At 35.6% G+C, this 19,774-nt stretch overlaps 2 protein-coding genes across 7 annotated transcripts; one reads left to right on the forward strand and one right to left on the reverse strand.

The window, feature by feature from the left end:
- Positions 1-1,881: 1,881 nt before the first annotated feature.
- LOC131006981 (uncharacterized) lies at positions 1,882-7,520 on the reverse strand. 6 transcript variants are annotated; one of them, XM_057934122.1, is made up of 8 exons: positions 7,331-7,520; positions 6,839-6,913; positions 4,224-4,306; positions 2,881-3,223; positions 2,700-2,784; positions 2,545-2,631; positions 2,184-2,432; positions 1,882-2,092 (listed from the first exon to the last, which is right to left on the reverse strand). In XM_057934122.1, the coding sequence occupies exons 4-8, from the start codon at positions 3,082-3,084 to the stop codon at positions 2,019-2,021; spliced, it is 699 nt and encodes a 232-aa protein (XP_057790105.1). In that variant the 5' UTR covers positions 3,085-3,223; positions 4,224-4,306; positions 6,839-6,913; positions 7,331-7,520; the 3' UTR covers positions 1,882-2,018. The 6 variants fall into 6 exon arrangements, with proteins under 6 accessions (XP_057790105.1, XP_057790104.1, XP_057790107.1 ...); XM_057934121.1 differs by having other exon boundaries at positions 6,839-6,919; XM_057934124.1 differs by lacking the exon at positions 4,224-4,306.
- Positions 7,521-13,751: 6,231 nt separating this feature from the next.
- LOC130997608 (uncharacterized) lies at positions 13,752-14,919 on the forward strand. The gene is made up of 4 exons (XM_057923024.1): positions 13,752-14,039; positions 14,143-14,368; positions 14,459-14,697; positions 14,803-14,919. Exons 1-4 carry the CDS (start codon positions 13,752-13,754, stop codon positions 14,917-14,919), a joined length of 870 nt encoding a protein of 289 aa, XP_057779007.1.
- Positions 14,920-19,774: the final 4,855 nt, after the last annotated feature.

The raw sequence follows: 19,774 nt of genomic DNA on the forward strand, positions 1-19,774 counted from the left end.
GTGTAGCAGCATGGGTTGTGAATAGGGCAGCTGGGCTGAAATATTTGACGTGGGGATGAGATTTGAGGAGATTTGATGGAGATTTGCCTGCAATATTTGACTTGGGGATGAGATTGGAGGCTGAAAATGGGGCATTTAATTGCCTCTGCCACGCATGGTATAAAGCCTGAATTTTGGGGCTGCAGTAGGTAAGTAAGGTGACTGATGGAGGAAATAGGTTATGAGTGATAATTGGACACTCCAAAATCCCTCATGATAAAATCGTCGAGACTGTACTTAATGCTTCAGGGTTTGCTAATTAAAAGCTCTTGAAAATACTTGAATGTTAAATTAAATAAATATGCAATGCATATAAATTCAAAAGACTAAATTTTATAAAAGCTTTTGAAAATAATTTTGTTGGAATAAACTCATTTTCATTTCTCCGGCATAAATCATCTTAATCTAAGTTCAAAATAATTCTAAATTTAATATAAATAGGCGGGGTGTTACACCCGTCGTCCACTTTTTTTTTTTTAGAAATGATTTCGAGGGTTTGTGAATCGTCTGAATGGGGTAGTTCGATTTAGGCTGTATATTCATTTAATTCAACCATTAAATCCTAATTTCGCAGCTTTCTATTTTTTGATTCACGCAAGTAATTATGAGATATCCATTTGCCATCAAATCTTTATTCCCAATCAATACAGCGTTATTTAAGGGATACGAATTGTATTCCAGTTTTCTGTATTTAATACGTCAAAACCACATTCCAATAGTACCCTCATTTTCAATAACGCATGCATAACTTAATTACTTAAAATGAATAAATAGAAATCTTGCCTGCAAGATCTGAACCGTTAGATTAGTAATATCTAAGGTTAAGATTAGTTCTTAATATATATACTAAGAGGAGTTTGTGGAATAACTGCACCCATAGTACATAATACATACTCCCTTTATATATCTATATATATTTCTTAATTTTATTTACATTATTATTTATAGGGTAATTTGTGTATAAATACATGAGCTTTACTCACTTTTTAGTATTTAACATGAAACTTTAAATCATAGTTATAAATACATGAACTTTACTCATTTTTGGTATTATCATGAACTTTTTTTTGAACAAGTATTATCATAAACTTTAAACTTATTTAATTTTTGATTCATTCTTCATTTTTTTCAAATTAAAGATGACTTGTAATGTTTGAATCTTGTTGTGGATAATTCGACGCTGAGATACGATGATGTTGTTTTTTGTTAGAAGAAAATAACCCAAAATTAAAATATGAAAGTGAACAATAAAAATTTTCTTACAAATTTCACAAATTTAGAAAGTCAATTTCATCATTCAAAAAGCCAAATTCAAAAATTCAGAATATAGAAAATGGGCCAAAAATTAAACAGTGAAGATTAATTTTTATAGAGAGAAATTGTCCACGTCAAAATTCAAGCGTTCCATGTCAACTTTAATTTAGAAAACAATGAAAAACAAATCAAAATTAAATAAGTTTAAAATTCATGTATTTATAACTGTGTTTTAAAATTCATGTCAAAAGTGAATAAAGTTCATATATTTATACACCAATATATATTTTGATTTATTTTTAATTTATAATTATAAATAATAACTAAAATTACATTACTAAAATAAAAAAGAAAACAATCGTCCTACCAAACACTCAGGAGCGGTCGCAATTAAAGCCGCATTTCTATGAAATGAAAAAACATGATAAATGATTTTCTAAATGTTATAACATGATTGCGAGGATTTTATAGAGTTGTAAAAGAAACGTCGAGTTTAAAGAAATTTAAAGTTGAGAAAAATGCACTACTGTGAGTTTCACATTTTTCCGAATTGTGTAAAGGTTCTCGATATGCAAGTTCTTACTCATCTTCTCCCAAGCAACTACTTCTTTAATAAATAATTTATCTACTAAATATCAACAAGCAAACTGCATGCACTATGCTAGCTTAGTGCAAATTCAAAATCTCAAATGAGATAAATTAACATCTTCATCTTGAAAGAGGCATTAGAGACCACCACGAGCTTTCTCAAAACAGAAGGCGATGATAATAGGCCCTGCCACATCCCCAATGCCACTTCCTGCACAAAAATACAGACTGCAAAATGACTAACTGCTTTGTGCAGTTTCAAATCTGTCTTGTGAAGGCAGAAACCGATAATCGACTCTTACCGATCCATTGTCCTACCGAAGGCCGAGTTAAACTCGCCCCTATCCCGGCCCCTACTGAGGCGAACACAAGTGAAGCACAACACCCGACAGTGGCACCAGAAACCTTTCGTCTAAGAATTCTTACTTGTTTCGTTGTATCAACGGTGTCTGTATCCATGGCTTTCTTGGCTTTCGAAACAGAAGAAAGGAACTGATAGATATCGATGCCAACGTGGACGATCCATGAAGCTAAAACTCCAAGGAAATGTCCTATTGACACCAATCAAGAAAAGAAAGAAAGAAAATAAGGTGAATTGACAAGAGTTAACAACATATCATGACTTGATAATGAAAGTAAGGCGCGGATAAAAATTTATATGACCTCTAAAAGTGGTTCTGCTCACACGGTATATGTATGTGAAAGTCGGCATTCCTCTTCCAGCCTTCCGAAGGGCGGAGTTGGGAACATCTGCAAGAGTTTATATACAATCAGTATAGCAGCATATGAAAGCTATACAAGAAAACAAGTGACAATACCTTTGAGAACTTTCCAAGCCATGCGTTGTGAACCGTAGTAAACTACAAATCTTTCAAGATAGCGTCTTGTTGTAACTATTGTTGTCTGAGCACATTGACAAAAACCTGAGATTAACTTAGTCCTCCAGCCAGATAAGTAATTAATTCAAGTTTATGAAAAGGAGATCACAGAAATTCTCACCTCAAGCATTATTTGTCTCACTGATTTCTTGAAAGGAATAACCAAATCTATTTTATTTTCTTCCATATCATCTCCTAGAAAGTCATCATCCTCCTCTTCCATGCATAAGTGCGGTTCTAGAAGAGGAAGATAGAATATCGAAAACGACCTCAATGATGTCAGTGCGAGAGTTTTCCAATGAAAAGCTGAGAATAGTGGCTTCATCTCAAAATCATAATGCTTCGTACTGTATGTCAGTGCCTCATTTTGGAAGATTTTTCCAGAGGCAGTCCGTATTTTAGAAAGGTAATCTTCGCCAAATGTGGCACCAGCATCGCAATAAGCATATTGCGTCACTCCATTGCTGAAACCCATCGACCAACATAAGTATATAAGGTAAATTCAGCTAAGAGATTCAGGAGTGTTAGAATAGTTCAGTAAGCATTTTCATGTTGCAAATTTATCAGTTCCATAAAGATAAATTTCCAAGATTAATGATGACTTCAGTTTTATGGCAAATCAAAATTCTACTAGCACATTGGCAAGCATAGGCGTTTCATTTCGTGAGATAACACAAAATCCCAGTTCCATAAGGTGCATATGAAGGTGGATTCATAAAATTTTTGGTACTTATAAGAAATAGTTCCCATTCAATATACTCCCTCCGCCCCTCGTTATTAACACAAAACTCCAACTCTCCACAAACAGATGAGGATCAGCTGCCGTGGGCCAAATCAAACACGGAATGCTAGTAGTTTTAACAAGACACCATCTTGCTCATAAACAGAACACACACATTGTGTTCAGCAGAGGAACATCATCCTCACAATCACAATAATGTCAAGGCTAACACTGGCCAGCATGAGAGAAGTTAAATTCTAACAAAACTTAGAACAATTTAATAAATTGCAATGAGAAAAAGGATAATTACTAGTCTCAAATGCCTTATTCATGCAGTAGTTTCAAACTCAGTTAAGCAAGATACCTCCTAACAATCAACGTTCTAATTAAATGCAATCCCTTCAAAACAATAAGGAAATGGCATCAAAATTTCTACTCACTTAGAGTGTTATTGAATTGATACATTATCAAGCTCAAGCTTAAGCTAGAGTTAAACTTGTGCCGATGGCAAGCTCAAACTTTTATGGTTAGAAAATTAGAATCTAAATAACTAATGTACGTTATAGTAGTCGTAGATGTGACTCACAAGACAAGAGCTTATGCTCGAGTTTCTCTGTGTTCAATTAATCAAATTGCACAAAAACTCATGTTTATGGATCTGCATAAAAACCATTTCCACTCAGAATTTATGTAAACCGACGACAACGATACATGACGATGATGATGATGATGAACATGCTTACCCAAGTAAAGCCCCGAAAGCGAAGGCGTAGGCGGCGGAAGAGCCGCCTAATTTTGCCGGGAATAAGCCTCTTGAATTAAACGTCTGGCCTCCAAAGTTGGGATTGTTTCGTAATAGATCCATTATCGCCATTGTTCATCGGCAAAGATGAAAATCAATATCGGATTTGAAAGATTGTTGTGTAAACGAATGCTTAAATTCTTGGGAGGGATGGGAATGGGATCAATGGAAAGGAAAAAACACAACAGAAAAGCAAATGATGTAATGAAGCCAACGAAATATGGTTATATGCCATGACAAGTGTACCATCCTCGAGGGAGAGAGGGAATATATATAGGATGCTTTGGGTAGTAACATAACATCTCTGTAAATTAATTTCATTTATATGTATTTTATTAAATGAATGGTCAGTATATTAAATACACTGGAATAGGAAGAAGAGTCGTCTATTTTCATATTATTGCTAACTAGTTTGTAGCCCGTCGAATTTCGACGGGAATTAATTATTATATATAAATTTTATTATTCTCTTCAATATAAAAAAGTGAATAAAAGATAAAAAATTTATCAAATAAAAAAAGATCTCAAGATAAATGGAGCGTCCAAAATGGAAACAGTCTCAATATAGGTGGGACGAAGAGAGTAATAATTTTAAATATAAATTTGATAATTATACAATCTGCAGATTATGAACTTCGTTAATATACTCGTATTCGTTTTAAACTTAATTAAAAATAATTTTACTACTCATTTTCATTCTAAATTCATAATAATAATATCAGCTAATTACCCGAATATGCTTAAATTTATTAAATATCTAAATAATCAAATATAAATTGTTATGATAATTAATTATCTATCTTAACAAAAACTCATAACATTTCAAAATAAACATTAACAATAAATAATAAAAGATTAATAAATAGAGAATTATTTAGAATCACAATTAGTGAAGTCTTCCGCAAAAAATAAATTTGGATTCCTGAACATCTATATGTATGTGTTAACAATAAAGAGTATGAATAATAAAAACTATACAATTAACAATCAATATATGTCTGTTTCTGGACATTACAAAGTATACATTTATAATAAATATCATAAATTATAAAAGATTAGAAATTAATTTATAATAAATGTAGAAATTATACATTATACGAAATCTTTTTAGAATTTATATACCAGTCATGTCGCAAACTCAATTCAAAAAAAAAATTACTACCAATTTTTGTCAAAACACGTATAGTAATATCCGTTAATTATTCTCAAACTTGTTTAAGTTTATAAATATCTAAAAAGTCAAATATAAGTTGTTACAATAATTTATTATCTGTCTTATTGAAAATCAAAAGATAAGAAAGTAAATATTAATAATACCTAGTATAAATAATAAAAGTGTCTGATACCTTTCTCTACAATTAATAACCCTACAATTCAAAAGTGGTCGGTACGTTTCTCTACTAAACACACTATCAACTAAATATTTCTTTAAACTTGTATCATTCAATTTCATAAATTAGGAAATTATACAATTTAAGAAGTATGTTTAGAATTTATAGACTCGTACTAATCATATCTTATTAAAAATAATTTTATTGCTTGTCCTCTTCCCATACTCGTATAGTGATATCCGCTTATTACCTAATTTAAATAATGAAATATAATTTTTTACAATAATTGATTATTCATCTGAAGAAAATTTTGACATTACAAAGTAAATATTAATAAATTGTTTAAATAACACACAAAATTAAAATGGATAAAATATGTTCTTTAATTTGTCATTTTCTAGGAAACCCATTGTGTATCATGCTTCCTTATAATTGTCTTTCAGGTCGTCGTTCACTTTTCTAAAATCATTGTAACACTTTGTGCCTCTGACGTGATTCAATACCATTTGGTTTCGGCACGATTATTAAAGAGAATATTATTAGTGTTTAAAGTATGTAGGTAATAAAAATATAAAATTAATAAAGTAGGAGATGGAAGGTGATAAAGTAAGAAAGAGAATGTAATAAAGTGATAAAGTAGGAAAGAGAAGATAATAAAGTAGGAAAGAGAATGTGAAAAAGTGATAAAGTATGAGAGAAATGTAATTAAGAATTCTTATTGTTTAGCTAATTGTTACCATTTATAGAAATGAGACAAGATCGTGGGACAAACAAAAAAGGAATACGGGACAAGATCAATGGGACGGAGGGAGTAAAATAAGTTGGTAACAATAAAATGTTCAACTTTGTTAACGAAAAAATAATAAAATATCCAACAATAGTTTGAATTCATAGAAGCAAAGCATCTCAAAAATACAGAAAAATGAAATGATGAGACTTTATAATATTTTGTCATTTTTTTTATTTTTATATCTAAATATTTAATATTAAGTATTCGGGTTTCGAGCTAGCCCATCGAGTTAGTCAGGCCAGCCCTATCGGGTGTCGGGCTATTCGGTTACGGGCTAATCGGGTTGTAACTTTTATCGGGTTGAAAATATTCAACCCTAACCCTCTCGGGTGGCGGGTTAATCGGGTCAGCCCACGGGTTTCGGGCTAGATTGACATCCCCAGCAAATTGCACAAATGAATTAAATTATACGGCCACCCTTTCAAAAACTTGTACCTCGTTTTAAACAGTGTATTGACGGCACCTTCGACTCCAATGTATACACCACTGATGAGGGAAGAAAGACCGGATCTGCAGCTAAAGAAAAAAAGTGTTGAACTTTTCAGAATTTCAGGAAGTAAAAATAAGCAACACAAATCAAATAGTGCAAGCACAAGTATACAATAGTTCATGAAAATGGAACGGGAAAGCATAAAAAATTGAATAACCTTTCATAATTAGATCTAATTAATGTACCTCTTGCAAACCAAATAAACTGTCGAAAGCAATTTGATTTGCCTCAAGCATGAGATGACCAAGAAACAACAAAGGAAAAACGACTAACATCCATAATTTCTGCAGACCCAAGTCATAATTTCTAGAACAAATGAAAAAAAGGCACCGAAAATAGAACCCTAATCAGCCTTTGCGTACGAATTTCACAATACACGAGCAAGATATCATTTGCAAAGAGAAATAGTTGCGAAATTTCACCCAAAACCCACCCACCTTCGAAAGGATCTGCCGAATAAAATAAAAAACCAGCTGAAGAACTTGCGTTGTTTTGTCGAAAGAGGCACCGCTGAAGGGCGGGATTTATGGTTCTCCGATTTTGATTCAATTTCAAGGATAAAAATGTAAAGTACCAATTTAATCTCAATTCACTGTTCATTCGATATTAATGAACTGGGGGTGAGCATTGGTTTGATTTTCTCGGACGCACAGTGAATTAGCTGCGGGCTTCGGTTTATATGCGGGCCTGCACTATTATTTACAATGCCTATCAAACGGAGTGTTAAGTTGAGAAATACAATTTATCTAATCTAATAGACCCTATCAAACCGAGCCTAAATGGATAATCTAAACCCTACGAGAAGTGTTCAAAATGGTCATATAACTGTACTCATCTAAATAATATCAGCACACAAATATATGGCATTAATGACACTAATATGGCCATAAGTACCATTCGTGCAACACTGAGTATATAGCACTAATGACACTAATAGTGTCATGTGTGCCTAACCAGCGCGCAAACCCGAATCTTGTCCGCCCTAATTATGGGCAAAATAGTCCTAAAACGTAAAAAAAAATGGCCAAATTTTGTGTTTTTTCAATTAGTGGCCAAATATTGTGTTTCCTTCTCAAAATGGTAATGCAAGTATATTGTTTATATATATATAGGAGATGACTAGAATAAAAACACTCTTAAATGTATAAAATATAAATGATTTTAAGCCCTTAGATCATCAAGATCTACGGTTGATTCGTAACCTTGTTGGATGAATTCGTGGTCCTGAGTTCGAATCTCAAAGGTATGGAAAGGTTAGGATATAAACATTTCTTAACATATAAAATACGAACTAGCTAATGTATGAATTATATGTAGAACACGTATGAATTCGTTGTATAAATTTATGAATTGCGAAAAATAAATTTTTTGCTACCTATGAGAATCGAACCCGGGACCATGAATTCATCAAATAAGGTAATGAATCAACCGTAGATCTTGATGATCTAAGGGCTGAAAATGATTCTTATTTTATATTCTAAGTGATGTTTTTATTTAAGCCCACCCCTATATATATGGTTCTTATTTCATTAAAATACTTTTAGAATATAAAATTCATTTTTTTTTACTTAATTGTCTATAGTATGTACGATATTTAGGGGGGGTGTATTCAATTCAGAATTTAAAATATTTTTTTTGTATTTCAAAAGTCTATAGTTATTCAATTCATATTTTAAATACTCCTTAAAAATCTATTGGTATTCAATTATGAATCTTAAATATCCATCGAAATCTGATGATATTGAAAATTTGTGTGATTTTAATATGTCATGGACTCTATAAGATTCTAATGCCTTAATATAAATACAAAATTCCTCCAGAATATCACTTCTACATAAGAGATTTTGACATCTTCTCTCAAGCCAAAATCAACAAGAAAAGAAAAGAGAAATCAGGTATGTCCAAATTTTCAGCTATTTTCATTCCTTTTTTCTCTCAATTTTTTTTTTTACTTACTTCTCTCAAATATCGACCATCGTTCTAGAATGGTGCAGTGAAAGGGGATTTTGAAAGTTTTTTTGTGAATAGATATAAGGGCACTTTTCTCCATTTTTTTTTTTTTTGCTTTCTTCTCTCAAATATTGACCATAGTTCTGCAATGGTACATTGAAAGAGAATTTTGACAATTTTTGTGAATAAATATAAGATCACTTCTCAATTAGATATATTTTCTGCCAAAAAAAAAAATGGTCCATCGGTAAAAAAAATTCCTGTCTTTTTTCTCAATATATATTTATAAGATTGACTAATCTATATATACATATAAAAGCTAAATCAATTTCTCGTCAAATTATCAAAAATTTCCTTCAAAATTTTATAAAGTCTATGAAAATAGAGATAAATCAATCTAACATAATCTGCTAAACTCTACATAGAATTTAAACAATCCATGAAATTAACGAAATCCACAAATTATAAAAAAATCAGTCAAAATCTTTTAAATTTTTATTTAAATACACCCCCTTAGAATACCAATTTGAGTATTTTGCGAATATGGATATACTGATAAAATCAAATAAGAAAACATACAAATTTATTGTGTGATCTGATCGTCAAATTAATAAAAATGAATATAAGAGAATATGTTAAAATCAACATGATATTGTTACATAATTTGTTTGCATCTTTGTTACTCTCTCCGTCTCACTTATCTTGACACATTTGCTTTGGGCACGGAAATTAATAATAAATGGTTAAGAATGTAAAGTAGGTAGAGACTACTTATTTTATGTGTGTAGATATAGTAGGGACCACATATTATTTTTGAAAAGTGACATTATAAATTGGATAAACTAAAAAATAAAGTGTGACAAGATAAGTGAGACAGAGAGAGTATTTAATAATATTACATAATTTATTTGCTATCACACTTAAGTTTTTATGATTGATTAGTAGATTTGTTTGAATGAGTTTTTGTGAGAGATAGGGGTGAGCAAACCCAAAACGAACCCACCCAGATCGACCCGACCCAGCATACCTATGCGGTCTGGTTCGGGTCCAATTTATAGAATCGAAAATATTTTGGGTCGGTCCGGTCTGGACCCGCTCGAACCCGCTGAACTCGGACCGACCCATACATTTATAAAATATAATTATTTAATTTATATATTTAAAATAATATTAATAAATTTTAATACTTTAATCCCTATTATTCCCTAGAATCTGAATTCCCCTACCGGTATTGAGTTAAAAGTTCAAATCTGAACTCAAGTGAAGTTTGAAATCCCTAGCCGCCTGCCACCCCTTACCCACTCAAACCCGCTGGCTGCCGGCCGCACCTCCGCCCAGCCTCGAGCTGGACGCCACGATGGCCCACACCTTCCCCTATGTCACTCAGTATGCTGCTTCGCCCGCGCCCAGACCTGCAGGCCACAGCAGGCCCACGCCGCCCCCACTCCCCAGCAGCAGCAGCCACCCCTCGACGCCTCGCCCAACAGCCGAAGCGGCGCTGGAGTTCTAGTGGCCGGATTTTGAGTAGTGGCGGCAGCAATTTTTCTTGACAAATAAGAGGAGGATTTTCTGCAATTGTGAACGAAGGCATGGGAGAGAGAAAGAGCATTGGGGCTTCCAGCCATGTGTGATTTAGGGTGAAGGAAGTTGGGCCACTTCTTGGGCCTTGTAATTTTTTTTAGGTTTGGTTGATGTTTGGATCAATAATGGGATGTCGGCGGGTTGGACCAGACCGAACCGGACCCGTTGTTCGGGTTCGGTTCGGTCCGGTCCCGGGTCGGTTCACACCTAGGATTCAGTCCAGATCGGTCCAATAATTTAAAAAATTCGGTCCATCAAATCCGACGGGTCGGTTCGAATCGATCCGGGTCTGACCCCTGCTCACCCCTATTGAGAGATAGTGGGGATATAAAATAAAATGTGATTTATTGGGGAGAGCTAGAATAAAAACACTCTTAAGGGGCCGTTTGATTTGCAATTTAGGATTTATTAGGATTAAAATTATCTTGAGAAATTAGTGTGGATTAGTGTGGATTTATATTATTTTATGGGTGTTTGATATCATGGCTACTTAATCCTATATTATGTTTGATATCCATAGGATTATGCTGGATTATATTATCTAATACCAAAACTATCCTCACATAATTTTAAAAATATCATGTGTGTCCACCATTACTTGGGCATTTGCATCGATATGCGTGAGGAAGGGTAGCAGAATTTTTATCCAACTTCTCAGTATTAAATTTATCCGAGGGGGGTGGGCAGATTATTAGTATGGGTTAATCCCACAAAATAGCATGGAGAAGTAGGATTAAGTAGGAGTTGACCATATTAACTGCACATGATATCAAATATCACACTAATCTGTATTAATTTAATTTATCCTACCTATAAACCCATATCAAACGGGCCCTAAGTGTATAAAATATAAATGATTTTCAGCCCTTAGATCATCAAGATCTACGGTTGATTCGTAACCCTTTTGGATGAATTCGTGGTCTTGGGTTCGAATCCCAAAGGTAGCAAAAATTTATTTTTCACAATTCGTAACCATGTTGGATGAATTCGTAACCCTGTTGGATAAAATTCGTACATTAAAAAACGTTTATATTTATATTTTAAGAAGCGTTTTTACTTTAGCTCTCCCCTGATTTATTTATTTATAACTTTATGTTAATGATGATGAAATTGAGGTTTAATATAAAAAAAAAGAAAGAAAAAGATGACATCCCTTAAAAGCACAAAGACGCAGACTAAGGACACAAAACTCGAAAGAAGCAAAAAACAAAAGACGACTCAATCAATACTTAATCTCAGGATAATCATCCATTATGCATACTAGGACTATTGCTAAAATCAATCATAAAGTCCCTCGGTTTGTGACTCATTTCTCCCGCATTCCTAAGACGACTTTTTATGCTACCTTCTGGAGCTGCCTGCATAGGCTCCCTTCCCATGCCCTTTTTCCGAGCCCTTTGGACGATCGCGTCCTCTCTTCGGCTCCGATAGCATCTGCATCCCCTGAGTAACCTACTCTTCTAGTCGACTAGCAATATCCTTCGACTGTTGAATAGTCGGAGAAGTAACTGACTGAGGTTCAAGAGCAATATATATTTTAAAATTATAATTCAAATCAATTTAAAATTGAGATTATCTTTTTAATATAGTGTAGATTGATAATTTCATTTTTATTTGAAGGTGAGATTCTGACGGACACTCACCATCACCAATGCATTTAATTGTGCAATGAAGTCGGTAAATAGACATCTCACTTAGGGCATGTTTGATGGCTATTATTAAGGGAGATTAATTAACATAGACCCATTGTCTCGGAGTTTGATGGGCTCCATTAATAATATGCCAGGCCCGCCGAAAATTAGAAGCCCGCATCAATTTCACTATTCCGCTGACTTAATTCATCCACCGCACCCCCAGATCAAATTTTCCTTCTTCAACAGTGATTTCTATTAATTTTCCCGTTACAATTTTACCCTTCAATTCACTTCAAAAATCGAAGGCTTCGTGAATTGCCACCTTACTGCGCCATTTATGTGTCATAGTGGGCAACAGTTCTTCAAGAATTCGCCGGGAGAAAAACGTCGAGTGCGTCGTAGGTGATGTATTTCGATATTTGAAAATTTTGAAATCAGATTTGGGGAATTTAGTTCCAGTTTTTTTTTTTTTGATTGGTCCCTCTGTTAAATACCACAAAAACAAATGCTGGGTGAAATCAAATTTCGAAGAGGTTGAGCTTTAGGTGTTATTTGTTAGACCATTCCCTTTTGTTTTTTATTTTTTTTTCTTTTTTTTTTCTTGGACGTTTGCTGCAAATTTGTGTTCTGTGTTTGTAAGAAATCAATTGGTTCAGCAGATTCCTAAGCCTAGCTTGCAGCTTGAAATATGAATGGCAAAATGAGATTCGTAGATTTACCAGGACATTGTGTTGTAGCTTAATATTTGACAGCTCTTCTAGCATTTTAATCTTTCACTCTTGTTCTTCTTCTTCTTCAGTTTTACTTTTTGATATGGGCAACAAATTGAATTGTGGTGACTATTTCTAATTTTTGGATTTTTAAAACCTTTTGAACTTAGGTGTGTCCTGGACCTGGATTGGTGGTCTTGTGCTTGTGCAGGCTGTTTTCGTTGTGCGAGGGTTTCATCTCCACCAAAACAGATCAAGGTACTTACACCTATTTCATACCCATCGTGAATAGAAAAACTGCTCATGCTCTTGTCGTGAATTACTGTGACTATTTCTTATACGATTCTTATGTCGTTAGTCTATGAGGTGTCTGGCTGCGATAATTTTATATATGAATGCGGTATGCAATTGTGATCGGCAGAATATTGTTAACAATGAATTGCTGTTATTTCCAAGTGTGTCTTTGAGTATTAACAAATATCGTGTCAGTTTTTTTGGTGATTGAAGAACTATGTGTGATTTGAATATGATATTGAATTTGTATGCTCCTGAAGTTTGCCATTTGGGAAATTATCCAATTATGATAAATTTGTTGGTAGTTTTTGAATTTGGGTATTATGCACATGTAGAGTATATGAGCTGTCTTTAGTTTGAATTACACGTTATTCGTCTGTATTGCTTTGGGGTAAAAGTTGTCATTCGTTTGCAGACTCGTGTTCTACGTTTGTTTGTTGTGAATCATAATGCCGACAGACGATGTTGAAACCCTGTGTATATACTTGTTGATGGAAGAGCAACTTCTCTGTCAAAAGTTGGTTTTATTATTGGTAGCTTACCACATTATGGTTAGGATATCGTCACGCAAACGAAAGAGGGGTTCCGACCTGCCTGCTTTTGGTATTATTGAACGTATTCATGCTCAAACCATGCATATGACTAGGCTTGTGGGTGTTAGTGATGTCGATTGTCTATCGAACTTACGTATGGACCGCAACACATTCGGTCGTCTATGTACTTTGCTACGTGAGTTAGGGGGGTTAACAGATGGAAGGTATATTAAGGTCGAAGAGCAAGTGGCAATGTTTTTATCCATTCTAGCACACCACAAAAAAAATAGGGTTGTTAGGTTCGATTTCATCCGGTCTGGTCAAACTGTGTCAAGATTCGTGCATCTCGTGCTGAAAGCAGTTATCAAATTGCACGAAGTTTTATTCATCAAACTCGTTCCCGTTCCAGACGATTGTGCGGATAGCAGATGGCGATGGTTCAAGGTAACTCATTTTCATACCTTTCTTCATATTTTAGATTCAATTATTCTGCCTACTCATCTTAAGTTTCAAATGCCTTGAGAGTTATGTTAATTCTACTACGTAGGGCTGTTTGGGTGCTCTTGATGGCACGTATATAAACGTCATGGTGAGCAATGCTGACAAGCCTAGGTACCGGACACGGAAAGGGCAGATTTCTACTAACACACTCGCTGTTTGTGATCGTAATATGAAGTTTGTCTACGTTTTGCCTGGTTGGGAGGGTTCGACAGCTGATTCGAGAATATTGCGCGATGCCCTCGTACGAGTTAATGGGCTGAGAGTGCCTAAAGGTATTACTCTTTGTTATCACACAACTTCTATGTACTTTGGAAATTAATTGCTTTTCATATTCTGACAGAGCAGAATTGGTAATAAAACAGGAAACTATTGTCTAGCAGACAACGGGTACGCCAACAGCGAGGGGTTTTTAACTCCGTACAAGGGTGTACGATACCATCTTAAGGAATGGGGACCGAACACAGCCCGACCGCAGAATGCAATGGAGTTATTCAACCTAAGGCATTCGAAGGCACGAAACGTTATTGAACGTGCCTTTGGAATCATGAAAATGCGTTGGGGGATATTGAGAAGTGCAACCTTTTATCCCGTGAAGACTCAGGTCTGACTTATCATGGCTTGTTTCATTCTTGATAATTTCATCCGTGCGGAGATGCCCGACGACCCAATTGAACACGAGTTTGACAACGCAGCCACAAATGAGCAGAATGATGCTGAGATTGAGGGCGATTTCATCGATGTAATCGAGTCCTCTCCGGCCTGGAATGCAGAGCGAGATGCAATTGCACAATCCATGTGGAACAATTATGCGAACAACATTTGAACTGCTTCATCCATGCATATTTTAGACTGAACCTTGTCTTGTTGTTTGGGTTGTACACATTTGCTATTGACCTTATTAGAAGTTGTGTATGCTGATTGCTGGATATGTGAGGCTTTCAATTTAATGGGTTTTCTGTTTATATGCTTGGAGAATGAGCTGCTTGTTAGATATCATTGGTGCTTGTCAGTAATATAGAAAGAACTTCAACAGGGGATATGAATAGTTTGTTGTGTATGCTTTACGGTAGAATATGCTTTATCGTGTCATTGTGCTTTAATATTAGACTGATGGGCATCAAAATTGTTTTGGTTTCAGATATATGGACAGGCATCCTGCGCCGGACTGTAGTTGCAGGCGCGGACGGATGTTGCTAATGTGTGCCGGCCCGAAGGCTCAAAACCCAGGAAGGTGGTACTATAAATGCCCTACAAGGAAGGGTCACGTAGGAGGCTTTTTTTGGTACGACGAATACCATTGTGGTTTCCCAGGAACAGTCCCGATTACAAGCTGTTGTTCAGCAAGTACTTACCAACCATTGGACGAGGAGCACGCGTCCAGCCCCGGAGTTGTAGATTCTCCGCAGCCGAGATCCAACACTCACGTTAGAGTTGGCCCCAGGGATGATGTCCAAGTTCCTCTTTTCTATGTGTTGATTCTCACGCTCGTTTGTGGGGCTCTAATTGGGAAGTTGTTGATATAAGTTAGGCTGTTATGAATTTGGATTAAAAACACTTGTGGGAAATTGTGTGTAGTAGATAGGTTGCTCCCATTATGTTGGACACTCTTGTTTAGGATTTTGCGTTTATGGATTATTAATCATGTTGTTGTTGGATTTTAAATCCTCTTTTGTGAAAAAATCAGGCTCAAAATGGATGTCTATATATTACTCCATATAATTGTATCTTTTTCTGCTATGATCTCATAGAACTAATAGATTTCATATATATAATTGTATCTTTTTCATATAATTAAAAAAATAGATTTCATATATATAGAATTTATAGATCTCATATATAGAATTAAAAAATAGATATCATATAATTGTGGCCATTCTGCTATGATTTATATAAGGGAAATAGTTTTCAACCAACAAAAAAATTTCATAGTATCATGTTTTCTATCTCAAATCCATGTAGATTTCATAGATCACAATCACATAGATTTCATAGATTTCATATAATAGTTTTCAACCAAAATGGATTTCATAGATTTCATATAGTTTTCATAATATAATACATTTCATAGATTTCATAGATCACATAGATTTCATAGATTTCATATATATCATAGATATCTGCAATTATATAGATTTCATAGATATAGTAGATTTCATATATTTCATAGATATGATAGATTTCATAGATATCTGCAATTATATAGATTGCAGACATTCCAAAATTTAATTACATATACTCCCCCCACGGATTCACCTAGAGTTTCAGAGACAGGGGGGAATATCTAAAAAAGAAAACATTGAGTCATAAGGGAAATAGTCATATAAACAACAAAAGAAGCAACAACCTAAGCAAACATTCACCAAGCTTTAAGGCCAAGGAGCCCACGACGAAGCACAGGAAGCCTCACAAACGGCAGGGGATGTGACATCACCGGAGTCATCGTTATCATCGTCATCGAGATCCATCGGCTCACGATCAACAACATTTGGCACCGGGAATTGCAGCCGTCACTCGATTGATGGCCAGTTACTAGCTCCACCGGCTTTTCCATCACCGAACTGTCGTCGTGCTAGCGTATGCGGCCCGCTAAGCGGGGGAGCGATGAAGGGGGGGATGTCACATCTGCTTCGGAGTATGCGGGCTCAAATGGCTGCATCCTGCTCTTCATAGGCTCCGCAGACGAATCATCACTGATGATGATTACATTGCGGCTACGCGATGACTCCGATTTTACACTCTGTGCATCGAAGAGGAGGCTCAGATTGCGCCACTCGGGTTCTCCTTTCCAGAAAAAAGCTTCGGCGAACTCATCGTCCTACAAATATGAAACAAAATCAGCAAATGTACAAATATCAACTTAATCCATGATCCAAATGTTGTATAATATTTGCTTACCTTGATTATTTTCTTCCAAACCACGTCTGCTGCAACAACCATGTTCCTTTCGACATCCCAGTATGCACCCTTCACATTGGTCATGCGCTTGAAGGTCCTGTGGCGACCTTCTAGGAACGCGAGTCGATCTTCAAGTTCGATGAGCCCAAAGGTAGTGTTGAAGGTGCGGTTGAAAGCGTCGAGTGTGCAGAGCTTTGCGTGCACAGATTTGTGCGGCGGGAGAGGGCTGTATTCATCCTTCTTCGCGATCAACGCCTCCAATAAGAAATTGTCACGCTTGGCAGTCCACTGGTCATCATAGATATACAGGGATTGAGCGTCGATCTCACCTAGGGAATCCATTTGTGGCTGGAAAGTTTGGTTGTGCGAGAGAAATTGGTGAAGGGTAAATGCATGAAAGGGGGTGTTGGGGTGTTTTATATCCATAAATGTGATTAGCCTACATTGATTTGATGTATATCCACCATCATCTCCGAGAAGGTGGAAAGACTTGAGTGGCTTTTCAATTCTTGCAGCCAAATTTTTTTTAGTATTTTCTATGGATTCATGCAATTGTGATCTTATTATTTGCATGCAATTATATTTACTTGACCTTCATATGGAATTAATTATAGTGTACCATATGAATGCCATTTCAATAAATTTTTTCCCACTGTTATTTTTAAATTTTATTTTCTGCCAATAAATTAACATATTTCCCTTCCTATAAATTGTGCTTCTCACGATTTGACCTTCTAGTAGTTGGCACATATTCATTACTTGAAATGATTTTATTTTGCAGGTAGCCTTAAATAGATCAAGGCGCATGAACCCATTTTAAGGCTCAAAATGGCTGCGCCAGGAGTCTTTCACTTGAAAGAACTATGTCATTTCAAGTTTAATTTTTTTTTCAACCCCCAACTGCCCATTCTTAATTTTTGTACTGTAATTTTCATTTTTTATATATTTTCGGTCAGAGATAATATCAAGTATTAACCATTATATATGCTAATCTCCCCCTTCAAGTGAAGAGCACATAAAAATTCCATAATCTCTTGCCACTTCCATCACAAAAAAGGCAAAAAATGAAATCATTCGGAGAGCCTTCACAGGAATGGTTTCTTTATAATGGGATATGGAACATTGCTCTCGATTCGTACTTGATCAGGCGAATGGTGGAGCGTGAGGAGGAATGTAAGCCAGTGCATCCCGCCAATTCGCCGCATGCTTACATATGTGCAATGGAGGCATTGAACAAAGAAATCGGAGCCAACGTCACCTACAACGACGTACTTGATCGCGTCAATTTCCTGAAGAAGCGCTACAATTGCTTCAAGAAGCTTGCATTTCGGGTAGAGACGAAGTGGGGTAAGCTTAATAATCGAGTTACTGCCGATGACAAGGTTTGGAAGATAATCTTTCAGGTATGTAATATCGGCTCATATTCTACATATTACAACCTCATAAAATATGTCTGTGGATTCCTAGATTCATAGCTTATATGGGCTGAAAAGTTTATTGCACCTTTTTTTCCATCATTCATCCCCAACTCAAGGATGATGACTTTGCTAGAGCCTACTACGAGAATGGAGATCCTCTGTGGTCCAAGCTCTGCCTACTTTTCGGGTACGACGCCACGAAGAAGGAAGCATCCCCCACTGAGATCATAATAGGAGACTCCACCGATGGGTTTGCGGAATCGAAAACTAACAAAAACATTTCCATCTCCGAGGAAGAGGTGAAATCTCCTGTGGTGAAACCCCCAACAGCCCGAAAGCTTGTTTTCGATGACATCGGGGAGTCGAGTGGCGGGCCATCGGCAGCCAAAATGCATTTCCCATGAAGCCAAAATCCAACTCTTGTAAGGAAGGTTGTGTTGACCATATCTCATGATGTTTTATTGTATCTAAATATTTTGCAAGCATGAATTAGGCCACCATTAGGCACATCTCCTGTAACAACTTGCTTGAACTAGCTCATCTTTTTTTATTTTGTACCAGCAAGTGCTTCATTATAATAGTTAAGATGGAGTTCATTTTATTATGAAATGTGAATTTTGGTGCATTAATATTGACATAATGATGTTGTGATGAATAAATTAGACAAAACTAAATCCATGTACTCAAGGAGATCAGGAAATCGCCAACAAATCACTTGCTGTTTCAAATAAAACCAATTTTGGGTACACAGAGAACATATGAAATGGAGTTTCAAACATTGGGAAATCCATACACATATTAAACCCAACACAGATTGCAAAACATATTTATATATAGGCATCTACTAATTCGTTTTCAATATCTATACAAAAAAGAATTAACAGAGAAGCATACATTAATATCAACCATTTGCTTCTTCTTACTCCCTCCGTCCCACTCCAATAGGCTCACTTCTTTTGGGCACGGAGATTAAGAAAACTTACTTTTTAGTAGGAAAATGGTAGTAAAGTGGTGTGGTCCACACCAATTAAGTACAACTTTTTTACCCAAAAAGGAAACTGAGCCTATTGGAGTGGGACAACCCAAAAAGGAAACTGAGCCTATTGGAGTGGGACGGAGGGAGTACTATTTACAAAAACCATCATTTAATTACAAAATAAAGCATCCATAAGATTCACAGAATAAGACCAAAATAGCACATGCATATATATCTAACCTAGAGTTGCTTCTTCATGAGTATACGCACGACATATGGTGGCTTTGCATCATGAGGAAGTGCCATAAACAATTCAAGTGCCTGCTTGTCACCTGCCAGGATTTCGTATGCCTCAAATCTGTCATCCATGGTTAAAGTGGGCATGTTGC

The sequence above is a fragment of the Salvia miltiorrhiza genome, chromosome 1 (genome assembly GCF_028751815.1).
Source record: "Salvia miltiorrhiza cultivar Shanhuang (shh) chromosome 1, IMPLAD_Smil_shh, whole genome shotgun sequence".
In the NCBI taxonomy this organism is placed as follows: domain Eukaryota; kingdom Viridiplantae; phylum Streptophyta; class Magnoliopsida; order Lamiales; family Lamiaceae; genus Salvia; species Salvia miltiorrhiza.